The 16,202-nt window shown below is 39.1% G+C and overlaps 1 protein-coding gene across 2 annotated transcripts in view; it reads left to right on the forward strand.

Annotated features, from left to right (window-relative positions):
- Window positions 1-16,202, forward strand: part of NME7 (NME/NM23 family member 7) — a 94,660-nt gene that overhangs the window by 33,551 nt on the left and 44,907 nt on the right. For both annotated transcript variants that reach the window (XM_074159796.1, XM_074158952.1), the window contains 2 exons: window positions 1,001-1,208; window positions 4,521-4,626. In XM_074159796.1, coding sequence (XP_074015897.1) covers window positions 1,001-1,208; window positions 4,521-4,626 — 314 coding nt within the window. The remainder of the gene's footprint in view (window positions 1-1,000; window positions 1,209-4,520; window positions 4,627-16,202) is intronic.

Below are 16,202 nucleotides of genomic sequence, written 5' to 3' on the forward strand. Positions count from 1 at the left end.
TTCTGTACTGTCATGAAGTGCTTGAGTATTAGGATATGCCAGCTGCTCTCCTGCAACAGCAACTGATTTATTGTGGTCCAAACTCAAGCCTTTCACGGAGACGTGGCCCCAGGCTATGTCTGACCATGTTGGAGATCAGAGGAAGATTTAGAATTGCCTTTTCTTTGCTGAATAAGCCTGTTTGAATATGTTGATAAATAAGCAAGAATTTTGCCTGTGGTGTTAATTTCACAGATGTCTATCTACACTAATGGTAGTTATCCAAGGAACTGTAGCCTTTGTCCACTGTGAAGTTCCTGTTTCCCATCCTGCAGTCCTATTGGCTGCATCTTCTGTATAGGATTTTTCTCTAAATTTGAAACAAATAGTTATAAAGCATTACAAATCAAATGGAACAAGAATGTTCAAGGCAGTGAAATTTAAAATCTCCGACTCATTTTTATCTAGCGTTATATTACTTGTCTTTAAATTCAGATTTAGTTTGTAAGTTCACTAGTCAATATAAGTCTAGTGAATAGTAGGGAAAAATAGCAATTCTACTTATTCGGAAAGAATGTTTTTCATATTAAAGAATTTAATTTTAAAAAACTTATTTAATATTCAGGATTAGTTTTCACAGTAAGCAGTGTTGTAGAAATCCTGAAATCCTGCTGTGCAGGGGAGACATGCTTAGGAATCATTCCTGTCAGACAAATGGTTAGCAGGGTCTCTTTAACTGTTGCCAGTACTGATCTTTTAAAAATTCTTTTGAAATCTAACATATTACACAATAGCTTGAGTAAGTTTTTATTATCTGGTTCTTTTTCTACAACCCTAAGAAGAAGGGAATGTGTGCACATGACCTAGTTCAACCTCCTCCTTAAAGCAGAGCCAACCTCAAGGTTAGATCAGGTTGCTCAAGGCCTTGCCAAATTGAGTTCTGAGCATCTCCACTGGATCATATGGTTTTGTTGGTTTTAATTTATAGTGTGGATCACCATGTGCTGTTTCCATTTTTCAGTGAGCTTCTCCAGTTTATAACGAGTGGTCCCATTGTTGCTATGGAAATCTTAGGAGATGATGCAGTTTGTAAATGGAAAACATTACTGGAGCCAGCAAACTCTGCAGTGGCTCAGACTGATGCACTAGACAGCATTAGAGCAAACTTTGGACATGATGGCCTAAGAAATGCAGCTCATGGCCCAGATTCGGTTGCTTCAGCTGCTCAAGTAAGTTTTTGACTGTGTTTCTTGACTTGAAGTTTATTTTTACTTTATCTGGTAACAGCTGGGTCAGGAATTCATCATTTTTTCCCCCACTTGAGTTCAGAACCAGTTTAGATATTCTTCATGGATCCTTTTTAGCATGGAAAAATAAACTTTGAAAACAGAAATCTTGTTTATCTCTGTCACAAAGGGGAACCTTGGGCCCTTTGGTCAGGAGAGCATGCCTGGTCATTTTTAATGTCTTCTGTACATCACAAACATTGAGTTAATTGCATAGTCTGTATAATATACCTATAGCCTACCAATGTTGGTCATAAAAAGAAGATTAAACAATTAAATTCTTTTGTGCCCTCGTTTTGCTTATCTTGTTCTCCTCCACAGTCCTCACTAGTTCTCTACCTGCAGCCTGCTTTCTTCTGCTGTCATTGTTCAGAATGAATAATTATGAAAAGAGGCCCCTTTGTATTGCTTTGTGTTTTGAGAGGTAATACAGTGGGCCTGACTTTGAGGAGTTCGTTTCCCTTTTGCCTTGTTTGCAGTGTGTCTTTCCCTAGTGTTAAGAAAAAGCCCTAGAACTGGGTGATAAATATTATCAGCATTTCTACAGAATTGAGGTGACCATTTGTGTGTGTTGTTGTGGCGTAGGCATGCTGATATGTGATGGCAAGAATAAAGTTTACTTCATGATTGATCGGTATTACGCTGTGTTATCTTAGCTCTAGACCAGCGGGGAAAAGATACCAGTTGTTGCTTGCTTGATCCTTCTCTTTCCTCTATTTAATTTGGAACAGCTGCAATAACACAGCTGGAGAGAGACCTGCCCCAGAATACCTAATAAGCTGTTGACTACTGTAGACTAGAAAATATGCATAGAGATTGTATCCTGGTGGTGAGGGCAGAGTTGGTCAGCCTCTTCTTCTGGCTGGCTGTTAGGCTGTGTGGCATAGCAAGCTCACTGCAAAGCATGGGTGGTTTTCTGCTGGTCAAGCACTCATCTCACTTATCTGCTCTGTGACTGAGCTGCTGGATCCTCCCCGAGTGTCTCTGGTTTTGAAAAGAAATCTCTGGGCCCGAAATACTTTTTCTGCTGGCAAACTTGGTGAAGATGGTACATAGTCAGAAGGAGTTTGGATTAAATTGGTCTTTTCCGGTGAAGGAGAATTTTAGTCAGAAAGGTCTTTGTAGTTCTGGTTAAATAGTTAGGTGTCTTCATATATAAGGGTGAAAGTTTCTCTTTCTCTACTGCCATGACAACTGTGCCACCTTTTTAACCGAGAGTGTAGGAAAGAGTATCTGTTAGCATAAAATTTTGATTAGAAGCATAATTATGTGCTTTGGCTCAAGTTTATTGGTCTTTTTACATTTCATTATTTCTGAAATGCTGTTTGAAGGCCCCATTCATCTGCAGTATTTTTGTGATTGTTGGATTATTTTGCTGAACTTTTGCAGGTGTGTGCATCTTTTGTGGTGTTACTGATACAAATCTTCAATAAATCAACTGAAACTGTGAATGTAATAACGCTGTGCCTATTTTAATTTAGTAGGCCCTGTATTATATGGCTGTGTAGCAGTTGCCATGGAAACTAGTTGGCTGCACCTTGCAGAATCTTTGCTGAAAAGAAAGAAATATAAGATAAAGGGACCTAAATGAACTCTTCTGAAGAAAAACCAAAGTCCCAGCCACATCTGATGAATGTATTGTAAACTGAACAGTTAGAGTGGAAGACTGAATTGTTCTTTTGGAGGCTAAATGACAAGCGAAAGAATGCCTCTGGTATACTCTAAGCTGATGTCTCTCTGCAGGCCAAATTTTGGAATTTCTTCAGATCAGGAATAAAGGGAAAGGAAAAGAATTTTCTTTTTAAGGCTCCACTTGTTTTTAGTTTGGTGTTTCATTATCCTAATCCTTCAGCATTATTTAGTTATTTTTCTTTTATAATTTTGAATGGATAAACTGAAGTGTTAAATGTTCTAAATATTTTCCTGTCTTTTCCTGGCTTTTCACTACTTCATTTAGAGTAAACATTAGCTAACAGAGTGGGACAAGGTCTTTGAGGCATGCAGCATTTTATCAGTAGAAGCATGTAGGAAATGAACTGTTTTGTCTCAGATATGCCCACTTAAAATGTGGATCATTTGCTAGGAGAAAAACGAAAAACATTTCCCTTCTATTGAAAGATCCATTAGTTTGAATTGTACAATTGTTCAAGTAAGGGTTACAGGAATTGTCAGAGTGCTAAGAGCTAAAGACTGGGAGATAGATAAGTCTATTCCATCTAGTAGCTAGTAAATTAAATGACACAATTTCAGGAAATGGCACTGCTATGTTACATAGGAAGAAATCAGATAGATTGAGTAGTAGTATCTCCAGGATATTATTATTATTTCCCTTAAATCGAAATCCATCAATTCCCTTACTGAATTTGACCAGTAGGTCTGAAATGGAATCTGTGTTTTGAGCATTTGACTAATGTTTATTGGCAGATTGTGTAACGTGAATAAAAGGTATGGAAAAAGTGTGAAGCTGGCAGTGAACAGTGAAAAAACATCACTGAGGAAAGAAGCCTGGCTGTCAGGCTCATCCCACTATGGTCTAAGACCCAAGCTATATGATACCTGAATAGTGACGGTGGGAAGAAAGGAGGTGATCAGAGGCAAAGAGGTTTTGATTCATCCCAGAAATCAGAGCGATTGAGTTCATCAGCTTCAATTCAGTAAGATTAAAAAAAAAAACAAAAGAACCCCAATGGGATCAATAAGGCATGAGGAGTGAGTCAACAATGTTAGACAAAGTTTAGTTGTTTAAGACAAAAGAAAAAAACATAAACAAATGGGATGGAGGTCAGTTTTGTATATGGAAAGAAAGCATATTGAGAAATGGATGGTAGTTGCATTTTTGCTCATATAGCTGAAAAGATGAAGTGAAAAGGGGGAAGATAAAGTGTGTGTATATGGGAGTGGATTTGGGAAAGATACTGAGGAGAGAGAAAGAGGTGTTCCCAGCTTTCTGAATTCTCTCTACCAAATGATTTTGGCAGTAGCGTTTTGAATGCTCTGAATGGAAATGGATTGTGTTGCAGAAGTGAAAAGGAAGAAACTGCAAGAAATATTCAAATCATGTTTTTATGATTGTAGTAATGGTGCCAGAGAGGGAAAGATACTTTTTCCGTATAATGTTCTCTCAAATGTATTTGTAGCACAAAAATCTGTAATTAAGGTTTATTCTCAGGATACTTTGGATGTTGTTATTTATGATAAAAGCCGATGTATGGAGCTTGATCAAACTAAAATGTATTCAATTACAACTGTTTTCAGGAGCTGGAGTTGTTCTTTCCCTCCAGTGGAGGTCGTGGACCAGTCAACAGTGCAAAATTCACAAACTGTACTTGTTGCATTATTAAGCCTCATGCAGTTAATGAAGGTAAGCAATGCAGATAGTGGAGATGAAAGCAATGTGTGCTTCATTGTATTCATTATCATTCCTGTGCTCTCTTTTGGAAGAATGAGACTGCAAGAGGACAGGGTGTATTTCATAGTACATGCAAAAGTATGCAAATACGTTGTCTTTCATACATCGTTAGTATTTCTGCAGTTCAGTTCCATGAAGAGTGGGTCGTGTGCTTTCCGTGTGGATACTTGTTAATTTCAGAGTACGAAGTGAGAGGTGAAAAAAACCAAGAATGATAAAAATATACATGAGATTTGATGTATCTTACTGTGACAGCTTACCATGTCTTTGCTCCTGTCTGCCCACCACCCTCATCTGCTGGAGGTTGGCATCCCCACAGCAGAGTGAAAGCAGGACACTTGGCCATATTGCAGGGACTTCCACTCATGCACATTACCTTAAATCTACTCACAAAGGGAGATATGTGCTGATAGGACTCTTGTTCTGCTGAATGCAGGGGGGTTGGAAAGGCTTATTTGCTTTCTGAAAGACCTGAAACATTTGTTTGACTCCATGATGCTTTCTGTGCTGGAGAATGCTGTGTGAGCACACCATATGAGTATTGCAAAGGTTTAATGCCAAACTGCTACCGTGCAAAAATAATCTCACTTTTGTGTCCTGTGCTTAGATACAGGACCATGTGTAAGAGCAGTGAGTGCAGGAAAATATTTTGGCTCTGGCACTGCGACAGTATTTTTGAGTGCAGAATAAATGCGAGAGCATTGAGATTTTTCTTAGTAAGATGCAGAGCACACTGCAACATTTTAATCACTTCTCTGTGGATAGCTGAAATGGAAACAGCAGAAGTGGCCATAGCAGTTTCCAGGCCTTTCACACCTCAAGTGGGATGCCTGAAGAGCTTGCTGAAAAAAATAAGGCTTTCACAAGAAAGGGTGTCACACTCACTGCTGATAACACGCCTGTTATCTCTTTGAGGCCTTGCATGGTATCTGCTACTGATAAGTCTGCCATGCAACAAAGACAGTGATGTTCCTTTTACAGAAATATGGGCAGCAGCTGGGACTGTGATCTTACCTAGCTAAATGTTTGCAGAGGACAAACTTTTCCACGGCAGAATTGTTAGGGCCCTTAATTTGATTGTGAAAATAGCAAAGTGGGTGGCTTGAGCTGTGCTTTCTTATACTTCAGTATAATTTCTGTTACATACAGGGGCTCAGGCTCTCTCTTAGTGAGCTCAGTTTGTCCCTTCCTACTTTTAATTTTCTTCATTTCTGTAGATTTCATAGTGCCCTGTCTGTTCCTGTCTTTCTTTTTTGTTGAACTTCTCAGAATTTTTCTGAATCACCAAAGGACAAATTCTGGTCCTGTTTACACTCCCCTCTGGGAGTGTGAGTGTCTGGGGGATGTGGAGGTGGTGAGAGAGGGGTACAGGTACAGAACAACAGAAGATGTAAGTGCACAGCCAGCTTCACAATGTGAGCACTAGAAAAGCTGGACTAAAGTTGAGTTTAATATCCACCATATAGTCCTTTTCTCACACCACAGAGGGCTGGAAAGGCAGACCACAGCTGCCAAACAGCAACAGAAATTTGAAAGATAAAGTGTGCCTTGTGTGAGTGTTTTCTCTCTGTACAGCTTTGATTACTATGCTCAATGGAATGAAGAAATCAAAACTGACTTTTCTAAGTTAGCAAAGCATTTTATCAATTTTAAATTAATATCAAGAATGATGGAATTCAGGGACTGGCTATGCTTTTACCTTACTGAGCTCTGTTGTTCCTACCTGTTCTCTCCAATGTTACTTTGAATGTTTCAAAAGCCACAGGTGCTGCACCTCTTAAAGAGGTTATGGTACTGAGGCAGTCTTGTAAAACTTTCCAGAAGTCTGGCTTCTGACGGGGAGTTGGGCTTAGGGAAGGGAAGAGTCATTGTGGCTGGGCGGTGGCCTCCCTCTTTGACTGAGAGCACTGGTGTGGCTTCATATTGCAACTGGACTGGTTCCAGTCTGCAATGTGAGGCAAGGTGAATTCTTCTTCACAAGGGCTGCAGGAACTCTCCAAAATTAGCCCAATGGGCCAAGAGTGTTGCAGAGGAAAGGATTTGGCTTTCTTAGTTTGTCCCCTCTTCTGTCTTCCTTAGTCTGTCTTGTATTCTTCAGCCTATTTGTGTGAGTAACAACAAAAATATCACTAAGCAGCATCTCTCTTGGTACACTTGATCGTCTTATAAAGCACTTTGCACAGTTGGAACAACCGTGCACAACTGAATACTTATGATTAACCTGCCTGTTTTAAAGTTGAAGGAACATAGCCTTTGCCTCCTATAGATTTTAAAGTTTTTAAAGTTTTGAGTATGCTGTATATCCAGTGGCAGGCAGTCTCTACAGAAATGCCACCATTCCTCCTTCCCATTGCAGGCTCTTTTGGAGTCAGGGAATAGCATGCTGAAAGGGTTTGAGGAGCCCAGACAATCTGCTCAGGAGAACTCCCAGCTGCTTGTCTGAAATAGGTGGACAAGAAGGGAGAAGCTCGGCTTTAGGGTTTAGAGAGCAGAGGCATGGCAGCGGAGAAGGTTGGTCCCATGGGATTGTGCATCTGTAGGAAGAAAGTTTGAGAAAGGAAGGGCTGACCTATTTGGGCTCAGCGATACGCGACAGAGTGGGGAGGCCCTGCTCATCTCGTCTCCCTTTTAACGGCTGTTAGCAACTGTGTTCAGTGATACCCAAGACATTCTGGTTATGCCAGCAACATCTCCTGTATCTCAGTTGAAGTAGGTGCTGTAGCAACTAGTGAGCTGCCCTTTTGGCAGAATTGCGTGAAGGAGACTGCATGGTCTTAAAAATAAGCAACTTGCTTACCCCCAGCAACAGTGCTTCTAGCTGTGGCTGGCTACCCTGCTGTGTCTGGTGGGCAGAATGTAAGTGGAAACACGGCAGCTGGAGAGGAAAGGAAATCCTGTGTGGCCACCAGTGTGAGAAGGGGGTTTGGTGGAGGCATGGAGAGGAATTTATGTGGGTCAGAGCAGCAGAGCCTCTTAAGCATTACAGATTTGATTTGTGCTCCACAAATTTTCAGTATCACATATCTAAAAATAAACCTTTTTGCCATTTCCTATGCACTGCTGAGGCTTTGAACTTGATTATCTAATTACCATGAATATAATCTGCTCATTACACGTGTACAATTATGTGAAGTTTCATTTACATGCTTGAGCTTATACAGAGCTTTAGTTTTTATTTCTGCAGAAACATTTGACTGAATTCGTAATTTGAATTTTGCTTTCCAGTCTTTTTCCCAGTGTTTCTTTTTCCTTCAGAGTCCATTGTATAACTGATTCTTAGAAACCATCCTGGAAGATGGTTTGCTTTAACCACAGCTATAAACTAGGAAGCTTTTCAGCGAGCTTACCTGGCTGTCAGAAGGCTGGATCTAATCTCTAGTTTACGCTGGTTAATTCTCGGACAGAGTCCTTTCTTAGAAACTGGCTTTTATTACCGTAGTTTATAGTGTTCCTATCCAGCGCCAAAGCAGTGGAAAATCACTGTTGGTTTTATCTCTGGCCTCGCTGACCCTCTCCTGATGGGCGTGCAGAAACATCTGTTGCTAGGCAGCCGCAGCAGCGCAGCCCCAACCACCTGCAGCAGGACCTGGCGCAGCGCTCACCCACCTGATAAGTCCTGTAAGGCAGAGTACCAAAAGTGCCTGCCAGGCTGCAGAGGAACCCTTGGGGCCTGATAAAGGGTGTCGGGGGAGTTAGGCAAAGTTTAACTTCAGCTGTCAAGGGTGCTGGAGGTGTCAAAATGCTGGAGGGGTGGTATTGCTCTCCCTCTAGGAATGTGTATCGTACATGCCTCTTAAAGAAGTAAGGCAATAACTATTTTGTCAGTCTGGTGTCAGCGTAGTGTCTTACGTGGAGGATCAGAGATGGGAAAACAGCTGTGGAGGCCACTGAAGCCAATGTAGCCCACTGCTCGGAACTAGACAGCTTTAGCTCATTCTCTAGCAGCTCCTCCTGGTGGAGATGAAGCACTTCCCTGGCTGGCTGGAAAGTTGTTGGTGGTGGGGTGGTTGCATTTTAACTCTGAAGAGGGTTTGCAACAGCAGTCCAATTCCTCTTTATTGGAAAGAATGCAAAAGCAACCTGATGCTACTCATGCAGGCTTGTGCTGACCAGAAGTGTGTCGAGGAGACATGATGTAGTTTGACCACTCTAGAATCTGCCATGCTTTTCAGTGTCTTTTACCCTCCTTCTTCTCTTCTCCTGAGACCAGTTTTCAGTTGAAGAGAATGGTTACTAGTAAGCACAGCTCCTCAGTGTGTTGATTAGGATTGTAGGGCTTATGGTTTAATAATCGGAGAATTTTAGTGTGGGTCTGTGTTCTGAAGCTCACTTACGAACTTCTGAAGCAAGTTCATGCTTGCTTCTTGTGCATGGAGCTTCTGATAATTCAGATGCAAGGTCACAGTTGCAATCATTTAGATATTCTCTTTTTGGAATTCCCCTCATTTTATTAGATCTGGAGGCATTAGCAGTAGTGCTCAGAAGCCAAAATTGTAAATTCCCTGAAGTGGATGAACTTCAGTTTAATGCCCTGAGGACAGTTATGACTCGACTGTTTTGTTGGCAGAAATAACACCTTATAGATCACTGGGTAGGATTAACTGTAATGTATTTATGTGTAAGAATTTAGTCATGTTTGCCATAGGAATTAGAATTTGGTATTTCATGACTGGTTTAAAGTTTCTTTGATGTGGCTTTCATTTAATTCCTTTTAAAAAAGAGCAGGGAAAAAGATGATGAAAATAGTGATGATCAGGCTATAAAGGCTGAGGTCAGAAGTGTGTTATATTTCACATTTTGTACTTAGGTTACAGCACAGAGCTTGAGAGGTGAAACCCTGCCCTCCTTTTCTGCACTCCCAAGCTGAGACATGGGTTCTCCTAATGTCAAGAGTTTTGCCAAAACCAAATATGGGGCTAGAACTGTGCCATGACTTGAAAAGCAAAACTGCTAGTCAGGAATTCATTGGACCTGATGCAAACTGAAAGGCCTGCCTGGAGGTAAGGAAGCCTCTATGGTCTTGAGGGCTCCTAGATGAGAGACTGGCTGCACAGACAGGTTTGTTCTCCTAGTATGTGTTAAGCTTGAGGTTTTGTTCTAACATTGTTGGTAAGTTAAACCCTTGTCCCTCTTTTGTAATAATAATAAAAAAAAAATAAGTTAGAGTGCTGTCTTCCACTTCATTCTTCAACTAAAATTTAAGTCTCATAGAAAACCAAAGGAGCAGGAGTGGGTTCTTTGCAAGTGCAAAAGATGTACTGGGGAAATGTGGTTTTAGACCTGTTCTGAGTGGATGATAAATAAGTCTTAGAGAGCACTCCTATCTTAACTTCGTACCAACTGGACTGCTTTAGAAATTCTTAGACCTTTATATTGATTAACAAAATGCTGCATGACAGGTAACCATAAGAATCATATTTCCTTATTTATGCGAAGAGAGAATTTTTAATTGAGAGAATAGTTTCTTGCTCCGGGGACAAACCTAACTTAGACAAAAAGAATACCAAGGACAGTAGTTCAGTCTTAAGCAGGTGCAGAAACAGGGTTTACTTATGTAGGATCTCAAATGAAGTCACTTTGCAAGAGAGAGAGAGTGGGGAGAGAAGGGCGTTTTAGTAGATTATATGTCTGACTGCAAACAACTGAAAAGCTGTTCCTGACATAACTTGTCACTCTGAAGGAGAGACGGCATCTCTGTAAAAATGTCCAATTGACCTCTGTAGCATGCTAAGTATAGTTACATGAATGTAGGTAGGAAAGGAAATAAGCTGGAAAATAAAAAGAGGATGACGTAGAAGAGGTGCAAATTTGTCATCATTCTCAGGAGTAGGTACCTATATAATTTTTTTTTAACAAGGTGATTCTTATTCATTAGATAAGATTGTTAAAAATTGTAAAAAAAAACTTGAAATTTTTTTTCTTCCTGGGTTTTTAGACATGAGTGTGATTAACTCATTGCTTTAATTTTCAGGAAACTTAAAAGTAGAACAAGTTTTTCAGAATGCTGTTTTCTCATACTTGAGAAAAAAATGAGGAAAGCAATTTTCTCATAAGTAATTTGAAAGTCTATCTTCTGTCTGTGATAAGTATGCATAATAGAAAGGTGAAGTGCAGAGGCTCTGGACTTCACCTCATCATAGGCAGAACTTTTCTTTGTATCTTGTGTACAAAGTTGAGTGCAAAGGGACATCAGTGATAGCCTTGATACACTTAACAACTAGAAGTCTGGAAGGAACTCTTTGAAGATAGAATCTGAAAATGGGAAAAAAAAAAGTCAGATGAATACAAATCTTTGCAGATGCTTCTAAGAAGTACAGTAGATTGTTTGAGATGTGACCTCTGGATATTCCCACATGCAACATGGCAATCTTAGTGCTGCAATCATGCGAAAACTACCTACTAAAGCACTATGCTTTCAGATGCAGGTGGGTTTTTTGCAGACAGATTTGCCCAGGCAGAGAACGTATTTATGCAAAATTGAATACACTATGTTTCTTATGTTTTCCTTGAATATTTTATATAGGTTGTTGAAGTGTTTGGTGGTATCTGGTGGTGCTGGAGGGGTTTTTTGTTTATTTTTTTTTTTCTCTTTAGAGAAGCTAAGGAAAAGTCATTAAAATGAAAGCAACCTACTTTACGGCTTTATCGCTGTTTTTTTAGAAAAAAATTTAGCTTTCATGAGAATGGTAGTCCATCCACTTCCACATGTGTTTTAAGTTCTTTGCTGGAGTTGTTATGGTGGATATTCCTTGCTTGAGATGTTTGTTTTTGAAACCAAGCCTATGTTATTTGTTGATTATTTCTTCCATAGAGTTTTAGCAGCTTGGCATTGGCTTCCCAGCTTAGACCAACTTTGGATCTCAGTGGCTAGTGGGGAAGTGACATTTATTTTTTCGAAGTACGAAAACTATATTTTACATTTGAATTGATTAAGGTAGAGGGGGAGGTGAATTGAATGTGGAAATCCTTTCTGACAGTTTGAGACTGGAAGGAAGAGGAGGAAGTATACTTCAGAGAAAAAAACAGATCAAGTGGCACAGCCAATCCTTTCTGAAACTCCTACCACTGGAAAGAGTGTTTCCCAATAGCATTCAGTAGACTTATATTAGTGGTGCTCCTATTGCTGAAATAGGAATGCAGGAAAAGTAGTGTTAACATTAAAAAAAAAAAAAAAAATTACATTAGGAATGAGTGTTTATTACAGCATTTTGGGATTTTCATTCTTAAATGGTTAGAGAAAAGTTAATTCTAAGAATGGTCCAGGGAATTTCAGTTTAATGTAACTTCTTTCATACCAAGGAAACTGATGAACCAAGAGTCTATAATTTCATTTAAGCCACTTAGTGATGATATGATGGACATTTAACAGACTGTCTTTTTTGAGGGAAAATACGCTTTGCTGATGTCTAAATTCTCTAAGTATGCTTTCCATAAAGGAAGGTAAAACAGAGCCAAATAGTCTAATTCACTTGAGTATCAGTCGCATATATACAGAATATCAGTCCCTTGCTATTAGGAAACCAAAATTTTCCTTTAGTGGAGTAATTTGTATGTTTAGATCTCTGCAGCATAAGCATCTGCATAGCTTTAAAAGTTTTCCTGAACATTGAGCTGGACATGAGCATATAAAATTAAAAGGGCTTTACAAGTGAAGTCTTGTCACCCATCCTTAGGCCAGTTCTCGTCAATATTGTCACTAATGACTCAGATGGGGAAGGACAGAGCATGCTTACAGTGTTTGCAGATGGTACCAAGCACCTACTACAGTTTTAGAGGATACGATTAGAATTCAGAACATTCCTGATTAACTGCAGAAATGAAGCAATGTGAAGAAAATGAAACTGAATATAAACAACTGCATAGCACTACCATGGAGGAGGGAAAATAAATGCACTGATATGAAATAGAGAAGAAAAGAACTGGCAGGGTATCAGTGAAAAGTCTGTAGAGAAATGGTTGGAGTAGTGATCTATCATAAGCACAATCAGTGTTCACAATGTTGAACACACTTTATTTAGTTGGATTTTTTCAGTAACTAGTTCTGCTCAGTGGTGTTGAGAAACCAACTTGTGTACCATGTCATTTATGGGCACCCTCTTTCAAAAATAACATAATCAATGGAGAGCAAAAAGAATAAGGGATTTAACCAATGAAAACTTGCTGAAAACTTGAAGGGTTTCATTTATTTAACCTGAGATGCAGAAGACACAGATACAGAGCTTTCTAGATGTAAATTTGGAAAATTTGTGCATATTTACTAATTTAGATGAAAGAAGATTTAATCTAACATTAAGGAAAACTTCAATGTATGCTACTTGCCTGATACCTGGGGATGTAATGGAACCTTTGTTACCAGAAATTTTTGATAACTTTTTAGAAAAATTAAAAAAATGCAGCCATGCATAGTCTAACTTCACTGTACATTGGAGCAGAAGATAAATATCTTAAAGTCTCTTCTCTTACTGCCCTTTTCAAATCAGAATGTAAGGAGAAAGGCAGGTATTGGGTCAGAAAAGAGCCAAGACACAGAATGTAAGAATATGTGATAGTATTTTGCCAAGTCAAAAATATATGATAGAGCTAACGGTATATTTACTATTGATCTACAACAGTGAGTTGGCAAAGCTTCCACAGGAAGTGGACTATAAAATTAGGAAAGGCTGGAGCAGATTATAGGTGATCTCCTGAGGGTTTTATCTCCAGAGTTAAGTTCATTGACATTGCAATAATAAATTAAAATTATTGTTTATAATTATGGGCTAATGCATGCTACAACGCATAATTTTAACGATTTCCTTTCTGTAACTGTAACCATTCATGAAAAGTCTCATGCACAGTGTTCAGAAAGGATAACCAGAAAAAAGAAAGAAATATTAGTAACCAAGAATGATTGGAATTATGATACTGAATGCCATCATATAAACCAATGGTACAGCCTCAACTGAAATATGTTTAGTTTTGTTCGCACTCAAGAAAGAGGCAAAAGTAAATTATAATCATTATAGCCATAGAAACACTCTCCTAGCCAGAGTGATTGACAATAGTCTTCTCAAGTGAAAAAAACAGAGTGGATGTGCTAAGGGACTACAGAATAATGTACATCTCAAAAGAAAAATAAAAGGAAAACCGAACTGGATATTTCTTTTTAAATTTTCTCTTAACGTGAGAACAAAGAAAGACAGAAATCTAAACCTTTCTGGGTTATTTTGTAAATATACAACCATCAGTTTGAGTTCAGCATAACTGTTGCAGAGGTATTGATCTTTCTTTCTTCCTCAAATTCCCTTCTCAGATGGAACACACTGCACAGCCAAATTGCTGAATACTTTCTGTGGCCTGGCTGTGATCTTTGACTTCAATTTCTGTATGTGTTTTTGTATCTGAAATTAAGTGTACTCTTCCCATCTGTTCCCATGCAAGAATTCTCAGAATACATTTTTTTTCCTACAGATTTTCATCATTTTGTGTCTTAATGCCCTACCCTGACAACAAGTGTGGTCTTGCCTCATTCATAGCAGTTTGGAAAGTTGCAGCTGGGATTAAGTCCTTCAACCTTTCAACCTTTTGAATCTTTCTGTTGGTTCCCATTCTTAGTTGCATCAAGCGCTCAGCCATTTTGATTTCAAGGTCCCCTAAGATTTACTGTCTGTATGCATAATTTTTCTTGTGCTAGCAAAATGCTGACTTTTATTCTCCAGTAAAGCACTGGTGGTATCTTTCGTCTTTACCTTTTTAGTATTTTCAGATAAGTATTGTTTGTAAAGATTTTCACCAGTGCTGCAGTGTTGATAGAGTTCTCCATAAATATCTGTAAAGCTGCCCTTCAAACTTATTGAGGTTCTCTGATACAATGCCTAGAGAGAAATGGGGAATGATGGAAAAATCTTGGGATTCTGTCACTATGAACAATATTCTCTCATCAGTTTCTTACATGTTCCTCTTTATCTTCTGCCTGCATCCACTTTTCTTTTTTCCCCCTCATGGTTAGTCTGGGCAGCTTTTGAGCTCCTCTTCTACTCTCTGTTGGCCAAGTGTGTATTGCTCAGGACACCCTCTGTCTGACTGAGACTCACTTCTGGGTGCTCCAGAGTACAAATACAAAAATGACTGGATGTCCTTTTTCATACAGTACACAGCAAGGCTGGGAGATCAATAGCTGCAGATTATCACTATGGCCAAACTTTTGGGGAGTCTAGAAATGGTGTATTTATGTTGCATAGCAAGGATGCCTAGAGTTGCGTAATTTCTAAGTAGGAAAACTGAAAGAGAAGAGAGGGATAAACCTTGTTCTTCGGGGGATAAGTTGACCAACTGATAGGAAGAAGTGCACTTTTTGAGGAGGAGGACATCTGCCAGCTTCCTACTGCACTGTATTTTGCAATGTTGTCTGAATTGAAGATTAGTGAGAACTTTAACAGAAATACATTGCAGGAGAGCCCAGCTCTGAGTCCCACTTCTTCCTCTTTTGGGATTCAAAATGGACTTTGCTTGGAGTCAAGCCTGATTGTGATTCTCTGGAGTTTTGGGACAGGACCTTTAACACTTGGCAATAAGAAACCAGATAATTTCATTATACTGTGTAGCAAAATTGTTTTTTAAAATGTCAAAAATAGATGTGAAAGGAAATTGCTACTTATAGCAAATGCTACTTTAAGCATCTGGTACTGGTTACTTCTAGAAATATGTTTCTGGATTAGGTGGATCAGTGATCTGATCAGTCATGGCAGTTTGTGTATTCCTTTCAAAAAACAGTTGTTGTTCCAGAGGAATTATTTTTAATTATTGGAATGATATTTCAAAAATGACATATAGAGGTTGAGATGAGGAAGCTAGTTCTTGACTTGCTTTGAAGGGAGTCTGCTGTCTTGCCTGATAAGCTTTTAATGGTAGAATGCTTAAATTGGGAAACAGGCCAAGAACAAAGGGAAGAGAATGTAACAGCCCTAGTCACAGGGCTGGTGGTTCGTAGTGCACTAGGACTGGCAGGTCCCACAGTAACACAGCTGTTACGTCCCATTAATTAAAGTGCTGTTAGGTTAAAAGTGACTTTCCTGAACTGTTTCATTTTATTCCAATCTGTAATTCTGCATTTGTAACATTTTTTTGTCTGATATCTTCCTCTGTTACTTTCTGCTTCTTAATGAAGTACAATTTTCAAATGCTGTGTGTTGTAAAGCAAGAAATTGTAGGAAATCAATGTAACTGAGGAAGTCTTGGTGTCCTATCATTTAATCTGATTAAAATATGTTGGAAGATTATTTGTCCTGTGTTAGGTGCGTAGTAACATAATGCTGCCTAGGAAACATAAAGTGTGTGCATGCTCGCTCGCTCGCTCCCGCTCTCTCTCATATTTGTTAGGATTAGTATTAAATTCCCCCAGTTGTATTTAGTAATGCTTGTGATTCTTTTGTACTTCATGACTCAAAATTTACCATAACTGCTGCCTAATCTGCAGCTTTGATTTGGGTTCTTACTTTAATCACATTTTAAACATGAACTGGCCCTGTTTGAAGGGTCCTTAAAAAGTT

This window comes from Numenius arquata, chromosome 1 (assembly GCF_964106895.1).
Source record: "Numenius arquata chromosome 1, bNumArq3.hap1.1, whole genome shotgun sequence".
Classification (NCBI taxonomy): domain Eukaryota; kingdom Metazoa; phylum Chordata; class Aves; order Charadriiformes; family Scolopacidae; genus Numenius; species Numenius arquata.